The 19756-nt window shown below is 40.1% G+C and overlaps 1 protein-coding gene across 1 annotated transcript in view; it reads left to right on the forward strand.

Annotated features, from left to right (window-relative positions):
- top3b (DNA topoisomerase III beta) overlaps positions 1-17840 on the forward strand; it is a 39926-nt gene extending 22086 nt beyond the window's left edge. Inside the window, exons 5-18 of the mRNA XM_034118367.1 lie at positions 1428-1618; positions 2878-3034; positions 3121-3234; positions 4723-4813; positions 7207-7361; positions 8013-8118; positions 8424-8570; positions 9790-9963; positions 11036-11164; positions 11417-11566; positions 12608-12708; positions 15923-16124; positions 16573-16760; positions 17454-17840. Coding sequence (XP_033974258.1) covers positions 1428-1618; positions 2878-3034; positions 3121-3234; positions 4723-4813; positions 7207-7361; positions 8013-8118; positions 8424-8570; positions 9790-9963; positions 11036-11164; positions 11417-11566; positions 12608-12708; positions 15923-16124; positions 16573-16760; positions 17454-17726 — 2178 coding nt within the window. The 3' untranslated portion in view covers positions 17727-17840. The remainder of the gene's footprint in view (positions 1-1427; positions 1619-2877; positions 3035-3120; positions 3235-4722; positions 4814-7206; positions 7362-8012; positions 8119-8423; positions 8571-9789; positions 9964-11035; positions 11165-11416; positions 11567-12607; positions 12709-15922; positions 16125-16572; positions 16761-17453) is intronic.
- Positions 17841-19756: the final 1916 nt, after the last annotated feature.

Below are 19756 nucleotides of genomic sequence, written 5' to 3' on the forward strand. Positions count from 1 at the left end.
GAAATGACATGACTTGAATTCATATCTGATTTCAGATGTGGGAAGTAACTAAGTACACTTATTCAAGTACTGTACTTAGGTACAATTTTGAGATACTTGTACTTTACTTGAGTATTTCTATTTTATGCTACTTTGTACTTCTACTCCACTACAGTTCAGAGGTAACACTTTTACTTAAAGGTGGGGTAGGTCATTTTGGAGAAACCAGCTCAAGTGCGCTAGAATTTGAAAATACACAGCCGGAGAAAATCTGCCACTTCCTTACAGAGCCCCTCCTCCAACACACACGAACGCGCACATGACCAATGAGGGCACGAGATAAGTTTGTGCACAGATGGAAGGCTGACAGGCAGGTAGGCCATCCAGTTATTTTAGCCGGGCCGGCTCAGATAATTGGTCGTACTTTTTACAGTATTACGGCTTCCACAGATGACTTTTTCTTATGGATTTTTTGTCAAAGCACTTCAGATATTCATTGCTATCGGGATGTTAAGAGCATTCCATGGAATATAACAAAAAGTGTATCTCGAGCCGGTTTCTCAAACTTACCCCACCTTTAAGTAACATTTTGAATGCAGGACTTTTACTTGCAACAGAGTATTCCTACACTCTGGTACTTCTACTTTTACTCAAGTGCAAGATCTGAGTACTTCTACTTTTACTTGAGTCACGTTGTGCATGCAGGACTTTTACTTGTAACAGAGTATTGCTACACAAGAGCTGAGTACTTCTTGCACCTCTGTCTGATTTCAAACTCTTCCTTTAACACCCTGAGTAAGATTGCAGCTGTGTGTTTTGCGCCACCTTGTTGTAAATAAAACTGCAGCAGCTTGACCACAGATCGATTAAAAGTCTCACATTAAGGACGTTGTGATCAGCAGATTTTACGCAGTTCTCCAGTCTCCCTCCGCAGCCAGTTGGCGTAGTTTTGGTACAATTCTGTTGTTCATACCGACGTTACAAGCAGCCCTGTCTGTGCACACGGCGACCAACTGTGTCATCCAATGATCTAAGCCTGCCTCCTGTAAAGGCTTCACCAGTCCGTCGGTTATGGCCTGCGCGGCTCGGCCAGCACCCAGTTCAATCAGTCCAAGAACGTCCGAAGATTTTTAACAGGGAGCAAAACGCCAAAGTGGCTGCTTAATGTATTTTAGTTTTTTGGACATGTCTAATTAAATAGTTTACTCCACTGAGTGTTTACAAGAAACACGTGTAGACGAAATATGTCTTTTGTTTTGATGACCCATCAGGTACGCAAAGGTGCGCAGTGACAAAAGTAACGTTACGCATTTCATATTTTTGCCACGCATGCGTACCTGCGTACAAGTTATGTGCACCCCTGATTATAGGTCCGCCTGTTACTGAACTATGCTATAGTTGGTTATTTAGCTTTTGACTGTTCTGTCACTGTTTCTCTTGCCTTACAGGTACTGGATGCCATCCAGCCAGTGATGAACAGAGTTAGGGAGCAGAGTGTTTACCGAGCCAAATTCAGCTCCATCACGGACACTGACATCTGGAATGCCATGGATCACCTGGGAGAGCCCAACCGCAATGAAGCCCTGTCAGTGGACGCACGTCAGGAGCTGGACCTGCGCATTGGCTGCGCCTTCACCCGGTACACTGCTGTCAGGACACACACATCTCACTGCTGTCCAGACACACACATCTCACTGCTGTCCAGACACACACATCTCACTGCTGTCCAGACACACACATCTCACTGCTGCCCAGACACACATCTCACTGCTGCCCAGACACACATCTCACTGCTGCCTGTCACCCCCAACACTTCTGATGCCTTGTTTTTATTTATAATCAAAGAAATAAAAGCAAATTGTTCCTAGAATTACCTACCATCCCATTATGGGAAAACATAATCTACATGACATGACATCTAAACCAGTGGTTCTCAACTGGTGGGTCGCGGACCCGTTTCGAGTGGGTCGCAGATGTGAGTGAAGAAAAAAATAAAATCTTTTATTTTGTCACGTAGTGATCATCTTCTCAATAAAACATCTTTGCTGATGTTTTTTCGAGTCTTCTGGCCAATCAGAATCAAGATTGTTGCCGGAAGTGGAGAATAACTTTGCGGTAGAAGTATTCTTTATACATCCATGGGTACAACTTCAGATAAAAATGAACACATAATGAAATATGACCCCCGGTTTGATGATTGACAGGTCACAGAACAATGGGGGCTATCTACCCTTACCCACAATTTAAAGTAAGTCACACAGACTATCTCCTCTTTGCTCTTCTCTCTGTGTGGAGCAGCAAGCTGTCAGAACAAAGTGAAAAACAAACAATGGCATAAAATATTATTAATATGTCGGGTAGTAATAGATTAATTTATTTTCTTCTCAGAGCGTACCAGAATGCGTAGTTTATATGTTAGTATTTCTAAAAATCTCCTGGGGGTTGGGTTTTCAGCATGTGTGCTTTTTGATGTTATACAGTTCAGCTTTGATTCCATCATCTCATTAAACCTTATTTAAAAGCATACTTTAGTTCTGTGAAGGGTTATATGCACTGTACTTCACTTTAATATTGTATGCTGAAAAGCGTATATATTACAGCACGATATCTTGTTGAATATATTTGAGTGGTTAAAAATTTTGGGTTGCGATTTATTGACAAAGGAAAAAGTGGGTCCCGAGGCCTGACCAGTTGAGAACCACTGTTCTAAACTATAGTTTTATGTAGTCTAAAAACAGATTAAAAGGAAATGATAATAAAAATGTAATCAGATTTAGATTCTGATATTTCGGTTGATCCATAGTGTTGGTTTAGATTTCCTTCCAAGAGTTTGTTTATGATCTAAGGTAATATCAAATATAATCTAAGCCTGTCCTTTGTTGGTTAAATATTTTTCAGGTTCCAGACAAAGTATTTCCAGGGTAAGTACGGCAATCTGGACTCCACCTTGATTTCATTTGGACCATGCCAGACCCCAACACTGGGCTTCTGCGTGGAACGCCATGATAAGATCCAGTCTTTTAAACCAGAGACTTACTGGGTCATTCAGGCAAAGGTAAAGTTCAGATTTCCCCTCATTACACAGCGGCATCAGTCTCATCCTCCTCCGCTATACTGACAGGCATGCTGTGTTTCTGTCAGGTGTTCAAAGGAAAGGACAGCCCTCTGACATTGGACTGGAGCAGGGTCAGGGTCTTCGACAGGGAGGTGGGTCAGATGTTCGTCAACCTGGCTAAGACATCCCGGGTGGCTCAGGTAGGAGAAAGTTAATTATTTATCTAAAGTCTTGTAAAAATATGATGTAAGCCGTTGAGAAGCTGGATGCATGCAGTATCATCTTTTATAGTCTCCATAGGATCAATGGAAAACTGTTTCTCTGTAGCCCAATCATTTACTACCTTTTGTGTATGGAATGTATGTGTCCTTGAGTTTTCCTGTTCAAAGATCTTAATTTGACCCTCTGTGCCGCTCAGCCATGTGAATTCATAACACTATTGCATTTTAAAGACCTGAAAGTTGTTTGTGTACGGAGCCCCTAAAGGTTCTAGGAAAAAAAGTATCTTGTGCGCAGGATATACTTTCTCGTGCGCACGAGAAAGTTACCGGTGCGCCGAGTAGGAAGTGGAGCACACAGGAGACAACCGTTTCATTGCAGACTGTTATGTTTATGTGGGGAAATGGCAGCATACATTATTTGAGATATATATCAAACTCGGACTTCATTTTAGGGACATTTCGGCCAGGGGTTTAGAGCTATTTGTTTAAGCACCGGATTTGCAAAACAGGAGAGTCTGTAAACCCGTCTGCTTTGATCTATGAATTCATGTCCGTGACTCTCACAGTATCTGCTATCTGCGCGCAGAGAGCTGTGCCTTTTACGCAGCGCCTTCACTGTGTTTACCTTCATTAGAACAGCTGAATAGAGATCGAGGCTGCTACGTTTTAACCACACACACCTCTACACACACACACACACACACACACACACACCTCTACACACACACACACACACACACACCTCTACACACATCGAACTGCCCGATTATTCCCCCTATTACTCGTTTTATGAAGGAGATGTCCGGTCACCAGGGCGCATGATGTGTGTGTGTTCGTGCTCTGCTCAGCTCCGCTCTGTGTGTGTGTGTGTTCGGTGTATGTGTGTGTCCGACACAGGCATTTGTTTTCAAATGACCATGAACAGTAATTGACACACATCTGGCTAACTCCATAGGTATATGTGTATTCCCAAGTGAAAGAAGTTTGTTTAATCTTAATCTCGATACTGCTTAGTCCTGTCGGAGTGCACCGGAACGAAGGACACGATCATAATATCTTCTGAAAACAAATGCACACACACGCCCTGGCGACCTGACATCTTCTTCATACAACTAATAATATGGCGTAATAATTGGGCAGTTCGATATGTCTAACCATAAGAAAGTATCTTGTGCGCACGAGAAAGTATACCGTGCACACAAGATACTTTTTTTCCCCTTGAACCTTTAGGGGCTCTGTAATTGTGAACTTGGCATTAGGACATTTTAATAGTATATTGTAGAATTGTTCCTGTATTGGAAATCAACACATTTCAGGGAAACTTCAACTGGCCCAACTTCACAAGATAATCTGCAGTGCTACACCTGTTTGATTATTTTCCTTTATGGATTCTTGGAGGTCAGCCAGAGTTGGAGCTGAATTTAGTGGATCCCTGACGTGCGCTGTGTCATGCCCCTCTTCATCCAGGTGGAGTCTGTGAGTAAGAAGGAGAAGGCGAAGCAGAGGCCCCAGGCCCTGAACACAGTGGAGATGTTGAAAGTGGCCAGCTCCTCCTTAGGTATGCTCATTGGTGGGAATCGTTTTTCAACAGAAATGTAACTCTACTGCACAGAGGAAGATGACTAATTATTGTTTGTTTGTTTTTTGCTTTTTTAATGAGTAATTTAGAATATGAATCTTTCTTCAAAATAGTAGGACTTTCTATTCAAAACCTGTAGAAGGGTTCTGTATTTGCAAGAGTTTGGGATCACAATACATATCTTGATACATGCGTTACAACACAAAACTGTAAGCAAGGCAGAATATTCTTGAATGTAATATTAGTAACATTGTTATATTATAAAGATCACTGCACCATATGCAAAACATTTAATTCCTTTTTTAAACCTTTTAATGCAATCGGAACAGTTGGATCTGCATTTGCATTTTCATATACCCAATATAAAATGATACTACTACTTTTAGGCGGGTAAATACAGTATCTTATTGAATCTTATAGAACTGATTTACTGAGTTAATCCTCCCATGAAAACTATTATTTACAAATCATTGTGTTTTAAATATCACTAAACATATGGGGTATTCAATATTTAGGTGTTATCCTTGCGCGTGAAATATAGGAGATGCCCTTTTAGGTTTATTTTCAATAAAAGTTGATGGACAAATGGGAGGATTAACTCAGAACTTGAACATGAAGAACTCACATATGCCATACTCTTGGATAAGGAAAATGGGTAACACTTTATATTAAGGTACACAAATTAACCATCAACTAGTTGTTAATTAACATGCATATTAGCAGTATATTGGCTCTTCATTAGTCATTATAAAACACTTATTAATGCCTTATTCTACATGACCATATTCTACAAGTAATAAGCCATTAGTTGAGAGTTTTTCCTCAATAACCCTCTAATTAGTGCTTATTTATTGCAAGTAAGGAAGTTGTTGTACATGAGTTTTGGTCTTAATATGCTCAATATGGGCCCAATAAGGCAGTAGTACCACAAGAATAGTTATTCTCCCATAATAACACTTAACAAATATGATCTCTTCTTATGCAACAAGACATGAAACTATAAGTGTTAATTGTGTCTAAATAACTCAACATTAGGTATTTATATCTAAGAACATGATCCCTATTTTAAAGTGAAGTCTTGTTCATAACCAATAAGCTAGTAGTTTGACTCTAATTGGGTATTTCTATCTAAGAATATGATCCCTATTTTAAAGTGAAGTCTTGTTCATAACCAATAAGCTAGTAGTTTGACTCTAATTGGGTATTTCTATCTAAGAATATGATCCCTATTTTAAAGTGAAGTCTTGTTCATAACCAATAAGCTAGTAGTTTGACTCTAATTGGATATTTCTATCTAAGAACATGTTCCCTATTTTAAAGTGAAGTCTTGTTCATAACCAATAAGCTAGTAATTTGACTCTAATTGACCTGAACAGGTTCCCTATTCTAAAGTTGCCTCCTCTTCACACTTTGTAAATACATTATAGCACACAACTACTGAAATTAACCTCAACAGTACATGAACAAAGTAGGCACACGTTGAAATATCTGTTTTATTAATGAACCACTAAAGAGAGGTTCAGACACATCCCAAAACATGTCAAGTTTCTCCAAGGCTGAGAACACATATGCAGCCTGTACTTTTTAATAGAAACAGATTTTTAACAGAGTTTATGTATTTGTGATCATACTGTGTGACCTGCTTGTATACTTACACAATAGGTGTACTGTTCTCTCTATGTGTTGTCCTGTCTCAGTGTGAACATAGATTAAACAGCCAGTCAAACTCTTTTGAGAGCCAGGGAATGAGCAGCCATGCTCCTTTATTGACTTATTTGCAGTCCACTGACATTCAAACGCAAATACCTAATTCTTATTAAATTAGTTATTTAGACACAATTAACACTTATAGTTTCATGTCTTGTTACATAAGAATAGATCATATTTGTTAAGTGTTATTATGGGAGAATAACTATTCTTGTGGTACTACTGCCTTATTAGGCCCATATTGAGCCTATTAAGACCAAAACTCATGTACAACAACTTCCTTACTTACAATAAATAAGCACTAATTAGAGGGTTATTGAGGAAAAACTCTCAACTAATGGCTTATTACTTGTAGAATATGGTCATGCAGAATAAGGCATTAATAAGTGTTTTATAATGACTAATAAAGAGCCAATATACTGCTAATATGCATGTTAATTAACAACTAGTTGATGGTTAATTTGTGTACCTTAATATAAAGTGTTACCGGAAAATGTTATATTTAAATCGTTTTTAAAACTTTGAATATAAGAAACAATTGTCTTGATGGCAAGATACAAGTGAACCAGCATTCTGAAGGAGTCTGGCACTCAGCGAGATGAAGTAAGCAAAGCTCTGTGGTGTGAGGAGAAGAGAAGCTAATGTGATACTTGTTGATGTCTCAGGCATGAGTCCCCAGCATACTATGCAGATAGCAGAACGTCTGTACATACAGGGCTACATCAGCTACCCCCGCACTGAGACCACCCACTACCCAGAGAACTTTGACCTGAAGGGCGCGCTGAAGCAGCAGAGCAGCAATCCATACTGGGCGGAGGAGGTGAGCAGCAGTGAGGACTCGTACCTTCAACTAACCACAGCAGTGTGTGTGTGCACATACACCTTGTTTGTATTTGTATTCATAGGCTGTTAAAAGATTCAGTAGCTACAGTGTAGGGCAAAGTCCCAAGCTCCTCCAACAGTGCAACATAATACATATATAACATTAAAACACATTTTTAAATAAAATACAAATAGTGCAAGAAGAAACAGAGTAGAATAGAGGAGAATAACAGTATAGATGATGTTGGGAGACCAATGATCAAGAAATGCAGATGAAGTTACTATATACTGTACATGTAAATAAATACAATAAGCTTAAATAGTGCAGAGGATGTTGTAAGTGACCAAGTAAATGCAGGAGTCTACATACATGTAAATATAATATGATATAAACAAGAACAGAATGTCAAATTTTAAATGCTGTACAATGAAATAAAATACTGTTTATTGTAGTGATAACTATTAAGATAAATACATTTTAAGAAGCAAACCGATGAATGCTTTATGGAGGCACTTTGCAGAGCTCGGGCGTTTCGCAGTGTTATGGCCTGTGGGAGGAAAGTGTCCCTGAGTCTGGTCCCTGGATACGAAGCCTAAAGGTGGACATGCATACATGTATCATTCTACAAAAACCTTTTACCTCCGTCAGGTGAAGGCTCTGCTTTCAACTGGATTGAACCGTCCCAGGAAAGGAAGTGATGTTGGAGACCACCCCCCCATCACCCCCATGCGTGCTGCCTCAGAAGGGGAGCTGGGTGAGTGAGCCTTGTATGTCAGTTGTGAAAGTAAAATGTATGTTAAATATATATATATATATATATATATATATATATATATATATATTTTAAATGTTATGGCCACAGCAGTCCTATTTCAGCCAGTGTTGGACCCCCCCCCCTCCCCCCCGGAAGCTTTTCACTCTGTGTTCAAGTGTTGCTGTTTGGAACTGTTAACTGTTTGTCCTTCAGGCATTATCAGACACGACCCCTGACCTTAATATTTTTACACCCCTCCATGTTCAGACTCTTACCCAGGTTCTGTCTCTTCTGCTATTCCACAGGAAGTGATGGCTGGCGGCTGTACGATTACATCACACGGCATTTCATCGCTACTGTCAGTCAGGACTGCAAGTACCTTCAGACCACCATCGACTTTACCATCGGCTCGGAGGCCTTCTCATGCAGTGGCAAGACTCTGATCTCAGCAGGTGAAGTCAGTGGCTCGCTCATTGCTTGTTTCTTGAGTGCACATTTCTGCCTCCAAACAACAGAAATCATTTGTAGTAGAAGTCAGATCTTAGGTGTCTTTAAAAGTTTGTCACAGGTGACATTCAGGTAAAATCAAATCAAATCAGGTTTTATTTATAAAGCACATTTAAAAGCGATTTTTGGTCGAGCCAAAGTGCTGTACATGTAATAAAAACACATTACTACAAATCACAATAAACGACAATAAATTACAACAGATATATCTTAAAAAACAAAATTAAAAATAAAACACACGTTAATTTAAAGGGGACCTATCATGCAAAATGCACTTTTGTACGTCTTTTATACATGAATATGTGTCCCCGGTGTTCCAGGGAACTCACCAAGTGTCAGAAAACACAACCCTCTCTATTTTCCTCCATACCCAAATCTCTAAAAAAGGGGCTGCAACGGATCTGATAAAAACTGATCCAGATTTGAACACCGTCAGGACGGTGGCGCTACGGCTATTGGGCCAACTCCACCAATCAGGAGGAGACAGCCACGGCCATTGCCGTTCGAAAGCGCTGGAGACGCTGTAGTACATATGCCAGGCCAGTAGGTGGTGCTGTTCTCACAGAATCTGCCCTTGCAAAAACAGGGGTAAAAAAGTGCATATTGAGCGAAATGAGGCATGGCTAAAATGCATGATCTGTTTGGTATTTTGAAAAGAAAAAAGTATAAATATGCCTTATATAGGTATGGTCCTACACTATATTATTATAATATAGCATGATAGGTCCACTTTAAGTTACCTTAAAGTGGTTGATTGACATACAAACATTGACTGCAAACATTGGGGTGTGGGCCACCTCTTTTTCAGTTTTAATTGACAAAGTTTGGCTACATACATTGTAAATAAAGGATTGGAGTGAAGTTTCTCCTTCTCATTTTAAACTGCTTATCAATCACACTGAAACACTCTGATCTCCCCATAAGAGGTTGTGCTATAGTGACTTCCTGTTTACATAGTTGACTGGTTTTGATTGGACATGGCCCAAGATGTCTGTTAGCAACCAATTCATGCCTTAACTGGTGAAGATTGACTTAAGTGTAAATTGTGAAATCTGATCACTGGTTTAAACCGTTTTGTAGTTACTGAGAAGGAAGATGGAATGTGGCAGATGAACTTGGAGATGGATTTCTGAACATGTGGTTGTAATGCTAATCTCCTCCCAGGTTACACCGCTGTGATGCCGTGGCAGGGCATCCCTCTGGAGGAGGCCCTGCCAGCCTGTGAGCGCGGTGACACTTTCACGGTAGACGAGATCAAGCTGGTGGAAAAACAGACCAGCCCCCCCGACTACTTGACCGAGGCTGAACTCATCACACTTATGGAGAAGCATGGCATTGGTATATCTCAGCACTTTCTGTCAAACATAATTGCTGTTGATATCTTTTTACTTCAATATTCTTAAGAGTAAATCTCACAGTGTAACTACATGCTACATTCATCTGGGGTTTATACATGAGCACTCACTGCAGACACTCAAGAAATGAAGTTAAAATAAGTCGGCATTAATCAATTGATTTGTTTTGCTAATTCAGGGCTACACAACAAGCACATTTATTTAAGGTATACATTAAAGGAATATTTGTCTTACTCTTATCAACATTGTAGTGGACAAATGTTGCCTTATACTAATAATATATAACTTAATTGAATCTGCCTGCAAGCTGAGCCACAAACTAAGCCAAGTGCATGTCCTCAAATACTGTCCTGAGGTACTTGTATTTTAGCAGGCTATTTTCATTGCAAGCTACTCTATACTTCCAATAAAGCCAATATTTGTACTTTTCACTCCACTACATGTATCTAACAGCTGTAGTTATTTGATTCAGAGTATGAGCTTATACAAAATATAAATTAACTAATAAAAACATTGATATATAACAGACTGTATATATCAGAATGATTGGTTAAAAGATCCAGCAGCAGTACACAAAGTCATTTAAATGAGCTCCACCTTTACCAGCTGTGATGAACACATGCATCAGCTGCATGCTCACTAATGCTCTGCTCCCACCACCACCTGTCTCCAATATATACCATCACACCAGGTGCTCTAATCACCCAGTGCCCAAACATGCCTTAGAAATAAAACTAACTTAAATAACAACACTTAATAAAACATTAAGTATACACACAACAAGAAAATAAATGTTAAACTATTCAATAATATAAAGCAGTATATAGCTCCAACAGTCTTATTTGGATTTAACAAGCAAAACAAAGCAGAAATAAATAGTTGCCAGTACCTCAGGCAAAAGAACTCTTCACCGTATTCACTGAGGATGACCTTTGTTTTCTGCCTTTGTATGTGCACCTTTAAGAGGACCTGCATGACTTCCTTCATCGGATAAGGGATGATCAAATCAATAATGAAGAGTTTTACAGATGTTGGCCTCTCTGCCCCCCCTCCAGGGACGGACGCCAGCATTCCTGTCCACATCAACAACGTCTGCCAGAGGAACTATGTGACTGTAGAGAATGGACGCAAGTTGAAGCCAACCAACCTGGGCATTGTTCTAGTGCATGGCTACTACAAGACAGGTTATTTATTTGTATATTATTCTACATTGTCTGACATGTGTTCTTTGGAGCTGTGACTTCATGTCTAGAACATTGCTTAATGGTCTTTGGACACCTATGCAGTTAGTCATCTAATCAACCCTGTGACATAAGATCAGACACAACGGTCAGGTTTATTCAAATGTGTGAGCCGCATTGTTGGTGACATCTGAATGTGTGAGTGGCTTTGATGGAATGCTATGAAAACATAAATGCGGGGCTGTGTGTGTGCAGATGCAGAGCTGGTGCTGCCCACCATCCGCAGCGCTGTGGAGAAGCAGCTGAACCTCATCTCTCTGGGGAAAGCCAACCACCAGCAGGTCCTGCAGCACACGCTGGACATCTTCAAGAGGAAGTTCCACTACTTTGTGGATTCCATCCCCAGTAAGTTCACAAACTCCTCCAAGCCATTGTCTGCACAACACTTTTTAGGACCTCATCGCCACTTTGAGTTCTAACTGGTTACATTGGCGACACACTTTACCTCACATTGACTATATACAGTATTGATTGTCCTTCCTCCTTATCTTCCAACCATTTGGACGCAAACTTGCATTTCCCCATAACGATGTTGTTTAACAACCGGCGTAAACGGAGCTTCGCACGCTATCAAGCAGTGAGCGTGCGATGTCCTGTTCAGATGACGTCAAATCCAACGGGATGCCATAAATAAAGTACACAATCACACTACACACCTACGCAATGGTTACATTCAGGCAGACTGTAGAATACAACCTCTTTGGACAATTTATATACTTATTGAAAACAAGCTACAAAATGTAATACCTTGGAAAATGCTTTTTAATACTTTTTAATAGCCTTCATTTTCGCTAAATTGATTTATCAATTATATTATCAATAATATCGGTGGTGGCGAAGTCGATAGGGAGTTGGCTTGGCAACTGGAAGGTCACCAGTTCAAGTCCCGGCAAGACCAAGTGCTACCGAGGCGTCCCTGAGCAAGGCACCGGGCACACTGCTCCCCGGGCACCGGGCACACTGCTCCCCGGGCGCCGTTCAAAATGGCAGCCCACTGCTCCTAACACTAGGATGGGTCAAATGCAGAGAAACCATTTCCCCACGAGGGATTAATAAAAGTCCATCTTTCTTTCTTATCAACTTTTAATACTTTTTAAGACCCCGCGGACACCCTGAATTACCACAAAACATGCTATAAATCGTCACATATAGTTTTTATGAAAATAACTATATCATGATAAAAGATGTTGGCTTTATATAGCCCAGCCTGAAAATTCAACGTCTTCTTTTCCATTTGAACACAGTGATTTTCAGGGAGGTTGTGTGGGGGAAACTGATCCAAAAGTGTTAGAATGCAGCATCACCATATTACATAGTAATATGGATTACTAGGGGGTTTAAGAAAAAGGGCTACAAGTTGAGTTTGTGTCTGTTTGGTGTTTACAGGCATGGATGAGCTGATGGAAGTGTCCTTCTCCCCCATTGCTGCCTCCGGGAAGCCCCTGTCCCGCTGCGGGAAGTGCCATCGCTTCATGAAGTACATCCAGGTGAGGAGAAGAGTGCCAGCACGGTGTCATCATCAGAAAGCATGCTTGAACATTTCATCATCAGAAAGTCTGACATTGGCCCTTTTTAACATCACAATTTTCAAAATGCACAGAGGTGAAGAATACACGTACATAAACACTAGGCGCCTATTCAAAGTGTGGCAGAGCAATATGAGCATAAAACAAAATCAACATATTTCACGGTATTTTTTAGATTACAATATTCTTGACGATGTGACGAAATACTTACAAATATTAAATTATGAACGCAAGAACATAAGTATTTGGGTTTTACACTTACAGCATACACACAACAATTTGCCTACAAATATTCCAAAATGAAGTAAAAATCATCTCTTACTTTAGTTTGTGAACAACAAAGTAAAACCAACCACAGATCTAAAGGAATATGCTGCCATATATTAAAAAGTATATTATTATTCTACTCTACTCTTTCTGCTGTAACTTTTGTTACTCAGCAGTGACCATCAGACCGCCACACACACACACACACACACACACACACACCCCCCCCCCCTTTTATGTTCCTTTCTGGACCACATGATGTCTGGCTGTTGAGCTCTGGCCTTCAAAGTTCAGCTTTTCAAAGTCCCCCTCATAATAGGACCACTTTTAAATTCATGAATAAATCACGAGGCTGCAGATCTTTTATTGTATCTGAATATATGCGTAGTGGGTTGTATGTGCATGTTAAGTGGTGTGTTGGTGAAAGGCACAAGGTAACTCTTTTAATGAACCTTGGAGCTACGCAGGAAGCTCACGTGTGCAGAGGGCTCCATGTGCTCTGAGGATTTACATCTGGTCTCTCGCTAGCGTGTCAGTTATGAAAGTATCTGTGTTTTAGATTTCAATTGGAAATGGAATCGATGTATTGTTTGACCTTTTTGTCAGTCCATTTCCCCTTGTGACTGTGAACAATTCCCATAGATACAATTTATTGTAAAATAATAATATCTGGATTCATTCCATCACCTGATATATATATATATATATATATATATATATATATATATATATATATATATATATATATATATATATATATATATATATATATTAGGGCTGTCAAGTTAACGCAAAAAAATTATTAACGCCACTAATTATTTTAACGCGATTAACGCATGTGTATTTTTTGTCCTCGGCCGCCCCGTAGTTTCAGAGCGCATCAAGTTTAAAATACCATCTACAAGCTGATGCTGACAGCCCCGCTCCTGCTGCCCGCTTGTGGCAGACCACACTTCCACGCTCACCGGCAGGCCCGGACTGGCCATCGGGAGGACCGGGAGGGTGTGTGTATGTGTGGGGCGAGAGAGAGAGAACGTACACGCCTTACGTGTTGTTGTTGTTAGCATCTGGTGCTAGCTAGCTGCGCTAAGGGATATAAGGAGCTGTTTCAATGACATTTCGCCGACAACTGCGCCGAGCACTTGACTTTATGCAGGTAGCCAGACAGTGGGACATTGTTCGAAAAGTCAGCACACTCAGCACGGATAGTACGCGCAACATGATTGCAGCGTCCAGGCAGCACACGTTCGAGCATATATGCCTTGAGCGCCGCCACACACACACACACACACACACACACACACACACACACACACACACACACACACACACACACACACACACACACACACACACACACACACTATGAGAGAGGTTCCAGGTTGAATATTTGTAATGTTCAGGTTGTTGTGTTTAATATTCATGAGAATATTTGTCATTGTTCAAATGATAATAAACAAACATATAAAGCATATTTGTCCACTCATATGTTGATAAGAGTATTAAAAACTTGAAAAATATCCCTCTAAGGTACATTTAGAACAGATAAAAAATGTGCGATTAATTTGCGATTAACTATGGACAATCATGCGATTAAATATTTTAATCGACTGACAGCCCTAATATATATATATATATTTTTTTTATTGACTTGACAAAAGCCTTTGATTTCGTTGATCGATATCTGCGCTTAGATAAACTTCACGGCATTGGCCTTTCTAAAAATACAGTGTTATGGTTGAACTCGTACCTTCACAATAGAAAGCAATGTGTGGTTGTTAATGGAAAACAGTCTGACCTGTTGGTCAGACAATAGACTATGCAGATTTGTTCTTGGTTGTCCTTTTCGTACACATCACTGCACAATGTATAACCAACTTAAATGGCCTTCATTAAATGTAAGAAGACACACGCATTGGCTTCAGCTGATATTTAAATGCATTTATCTTAACTATCCCCCTTATTTAAAGCAGTATTGTGTACCCTACTCGCCAAATCATCAAGTTAGACACTCTGTCCAGATTTATTTCTCTGTCCCCTCTGCAAAAAAACCTATTGTCAGAAGAGCGTTCATGTTCAAAGCCCCAACAGACTGGAATACTTGACCTGCTGCTATTAGATCTCTTGCATCATTGGGTATGTTTAAACATTATCATCTCACTTTCAACTGGTCTGCACTTGTTATTGATGAAACTGATCTGCTCGACTGTCTCTCACATTGTAATGGTTGTAATGATTGTATGTATGACTTGAATGTTACTTAACAGACTACGTGGTTTGTCTTGTGTGTCATGTTTTGCTTTTTGTCTTTTTGTTTATGTATGTCTGTAAGTTGTTGCTATTGTCGGGACCCCCTTGAAAACGAGATGGTGCATCTCAAGGGGTTTATCCCAATAAATACATTTCTATATATATATATATATACTTACTTTCAGTTACAGAAACCATTCAACTATTAACTTATTCAGCTATTTCAGGACATTGAGGCTATACATGTTGTTGTTTATACCTTTTCTTTTAAATATTAAGCTTCTTCACTATTTGTCCTACTCTTCCAGTTTAACATTTCACTTTCTAGTTTTCAACAAAGTCATTGCAATGCATTTGAGCTGTAACAATTTAGATTCAAATCATTTCACTTTTCTGCATTTCTCCGCTAAGTTCAGCAAACACACTGACTTGGTTTCTGTAGCTAAAAGCAGCTACCATTCAGCTAATAACATATTCTGCTTTTTCTGCATTTTCAGCTAAATTCAGCCACAAATGTACACGGTTTACAGCATTCACACGCAATGCATTTTCTAGTTGGATTTAGTGTTCACCCATTGTTGTCTTAACTGTCTATTCCCATGATGCAATTGCAATTGAATAATCCTCACATCATACCCAACCTCGTGTGTCTCTGCAGGCCAAGCCCAGCCGGCTGCACTGCTCCCACTGTGACGAGACCTACAGTCTCCCCCAGAACGGAGCCATCAAGCTGTACAAGGAGCTGCGCTGTCCGCTGGACGAGTTTGAGCTGGTGCTGTGGACCTCGGGGCCCCGGGGCAAGAGCTACCCCCTGTGCCCATACTGCTTCAGCAACCCGCCTTTCAGGGACATGAAGAAAGGTAGGACTGTCCTCCTGAACTCTCGGTCACTGTTCTGGTCGCTGCTGGAGCCATGTGACCCTGACGGCAAACGTAAAATTGGCTCTAACACTAGTGAGGCAAAATGACTTTGTGAACGTTTGTTAGATAATGATGAATAACAATGAAAAATGATGTCCTTTTATCAAGAAGTAGCAGTTGAAGTCCTCGGGCAACCTCTTTGGGGAAGTCACTGTCATGTTAAGTGCAACGTTATTTTGAGTGCTAATATTTATCCTCAGGTGGAGTTGAACCGCAGCATCTTTCGGTACTCGCAGGGTTTAGCTAGTCGTCAGTACCAGTTCAGTACTGGAGTTTCGGCATAATTAGCTGAGTTTGTAATAAATCAGGAGCTGAAAGTCAATGGAACACAGTGGCCCTTTGTCTTTGTCTCCTATAGTCCTCTGACATTCTGACTTTTTTTTCCCAGGTATGGGATGTAATGAATGTACACATCCGTCGTGTCAGCACTCTCTAAACTCTTTGGGCATTGGACAGTGTGTGGAGTGTGATGGTGGGGTTTTGGTGCTGGATCCCACTTCTGGACCAAAATGGAGGATGGCCTGTAATACATGTAACGTGGTGGTGCACTTCTTTGAACATGCACATAGAGTGCAGGTAAGAATAAACGACCTTTATCTTGTCAAGACTTCATTTAAATGGCAAAATGTCTCCCAAAATGCCAAAAAAGTCTTCACAGGCCCAGAACACCAAACATATGAGAAGCTGATTTCCCTGATTAATGCATAGTGTATATTCACATGCTGTATGTAAGCCTTTTAATGTAAAGTGATTTGCAAATTTAAATGTGTTTCCTCTTATGTGCAATGAGGTGCAGACTGTTTTGCTGCAGAATTTGAAGGAAATGCGTACCATTATTTCCATATTTTATTGTCAACAATAAAAACCAAGACAAGCCCAAACATACAATACAATCAGTCTTTCAACACGTCTGACTTCCCTTTCTATGGCTCTCTGCCCTAAGTGGATTTGTTTGAAACTAAGACATATTTAAAAAAGCATATAAAGTTCAATTTTTTATAAAGAATAAATAATATCCTACTACAGTTTTTATCAAAAGTTATTTAAATAGGTGGAAGTAATGCAGTAATAATGCTGTTTTACTGATTTCACTGAGAGCAGAACCAGGTGTTGGCACTAGAGGGAAAGTCAGTGGATCACTAAAGTTATGAATTGATTATAGTTTACACCCTAAGCTGTGGAGCCACTTACATTTGTTCTGACGCTTTTATCATTTAATCTCATAAAAAGCGTCTCTTCATCCCTGCCTCTGGTCCTCTCTCCCCACAGGTTGCTCAGGAGAGCTGCGAGGCCTGCGACGCCTCTCTGGTCGCAGTCGACTTCAACAAGACTCGGACGCCACTTCCTGCCGGGGAGACCCAACACACTGGCTGTGTGTTCTGTGATCCAGTCTTCCAGGATCTGGTGGAGCTCAAACATGCCACCATGAGGTATCGCGGTGGGGGTGCGAGACGAGGAGGACGGGGACGTGGCAGGGGACGCCGTGGCAATCCGAAAAAACCTAAAGACAAAATGGCGGCCTTGGCTGCATACTTTGTGTAGTGTCTGTGTATAATGCATACTGTTATTTGTTTGACACATAGTATGAAGATTCAGTAAATTGACTTTTATAAGTGCATTTAACTACACTCAAATAAAATATGTACAAAAAATGTGGGCTGTCTGTTCTCCCCCCATCATTAAAGAGTTGTTTAACAGTGTTTTTTCAACTTTAAATGCTGTTTTCAGGGAAACATCCTAGAATAAGTGTGCTAGCTTACACACTACCAGTTAACATGGTTACGTACACTTTTATTATGCTATCTGTACTACACAATCATTTAATTTTTACAAAAATACAAATGTTAAAGGAAGGAATTTGTCGGCATCTTTCGTTGCGGTTGCAGATTACAACCAACTGAATCCCTGTGGCTCAACCCTCACTTTACACACTTGCAGGATTGAGTTTAAACCCGCTCTAACCCTTCACATGACATTCACCAGAAAACCCTTTTACCAAAACACTACTTTAGAGGCAATTCAATTCAAGCTGTGGCTGACATTAAAAGTGTTTGTCTGTTCTGAGCTCCTGTAGAAACATGGCGGTGCAACATGTCACATTCTAACACTGTTCTCAGTTTCAGGCGATTATACAGTAGTGAAATGTATGAATTTTTGCATTCCATTCCTGCTAAAAGACCCCCTAAATGATGCACACTTTTAAAAGTATTATCACAGATTTATGAGAAATGATGTCTCTTTTACAATTTATTGCATTACAAATGGTTGTTGATTGATTCAATAATTATTTTAAGTTTAGACAAATCTCTTTTTCAGTGTAATCATCCTTTTTAGTAGTTTCATTTCATGTTCTTTCCTAGAGAGGCGAAGTCCCTCCCCTTCCGGGGACCTCCATGGGACCTTATTTCGGAAAAAGTATGTATATATAAAGTATGTACTCCGGTGTGAAGTCAATGGAGAGAGAAAACGTATCTCTCGATCCCGTTTGAATTGTGCCACGAATTACACATATGATGTTTGTCAATCTTAACAAAATAATTTACATGTCAAAAAAGTCAGTTTGTCGTAAAACTGTTGAAATATACGCAACTAGAAAGACTACAAATCCCAGAATCCCGGTCCCGCATGCTGGCTCTTACGGAACCGACTAACTCCCCTTGTGTGTATGTACAGCTCTCAACATGCCCAGACTTGTAGTGATTTTCACCTCTTTTAATACTTTCCGCCTCATTCTGAAAGAAAGAAGTTAAATGTGCCAACGTGACGGCCGTCTTGGTGTGTGGTGCGAGACGGGAGATGTAGTTCATTGAGCGGTTTCACACAAAAAAAAGTGTTACTTTACAGTTTTACGACAAACATTTTTTTTCTTGACTTGCAAAATTATCTTATTATATAAGATGATCTTTCTCTCCCCATTGACTTCAATACATACTTTTTCCGAAATAAGGTCCCATGGAGGTCCCCCGGAAAGGGAGGGACTTCGCCTCTCTATGTAAGGAGCTTAATCTGGGCCAACATGTATTTGAAATGTCAAGATTTGATCCTGAACTATAAAAAATTAACTAAAGTCTTCAAATTTAAAAATAAGTATTTGAAAAGTTTTTCCATGCTGAATTAAATATTATGATGTAGCATTTTCTTTGAAAAATGTTTTCGTTGTCAAAGAAATTACATTTTAATCCTTTGTTTCACTTGCAGATTTTGTGCTTTCAGGTTCAGAACTCTTTTTTTCAGGTTCTAAATCTTTCCCTTCTCTTTCCGGTCATATTTACACAAGACGGATCCTTTCTAGCCATAACCTTTATATATACAGTCTATGGCCATAACCATAGACTGTGGGTGTTTCTCAATCGCGAGTAAAGCTGCTCCAGAGCCACTATTTCAAGCATACTACGTCATCGAGTGCCGCCGCAGTACTGTTCCAATCTCCAGTATACTTGGAAATCTACCGAGCCCGGCGTACTCCGTTTGGAGAAATATCGAGTCTGCACATGAGTAGACTCCGCGGTCTTAAAATCCCCACAATGCTTTGCGCACGGACCAATTTCCCCAAATCTGTGGCGGAAGATGTA

The sequence above is a fragment of the Trematomus bernacchii genome, unplaced genomic scaffold (assembly GCF_902827165.1).
Source record: "Trematomus bernacchii unplaced genomic scaffold, fTreBer1.1, whole genome shotgun sequence".
Taxonomy (NCBI): domain Eukaryota; kingdom Metazoa; phylum Chordata; class Actinopteri; order Perciformes; family Nototheniidae; genus Trematomus; species Trematomus bernacchii.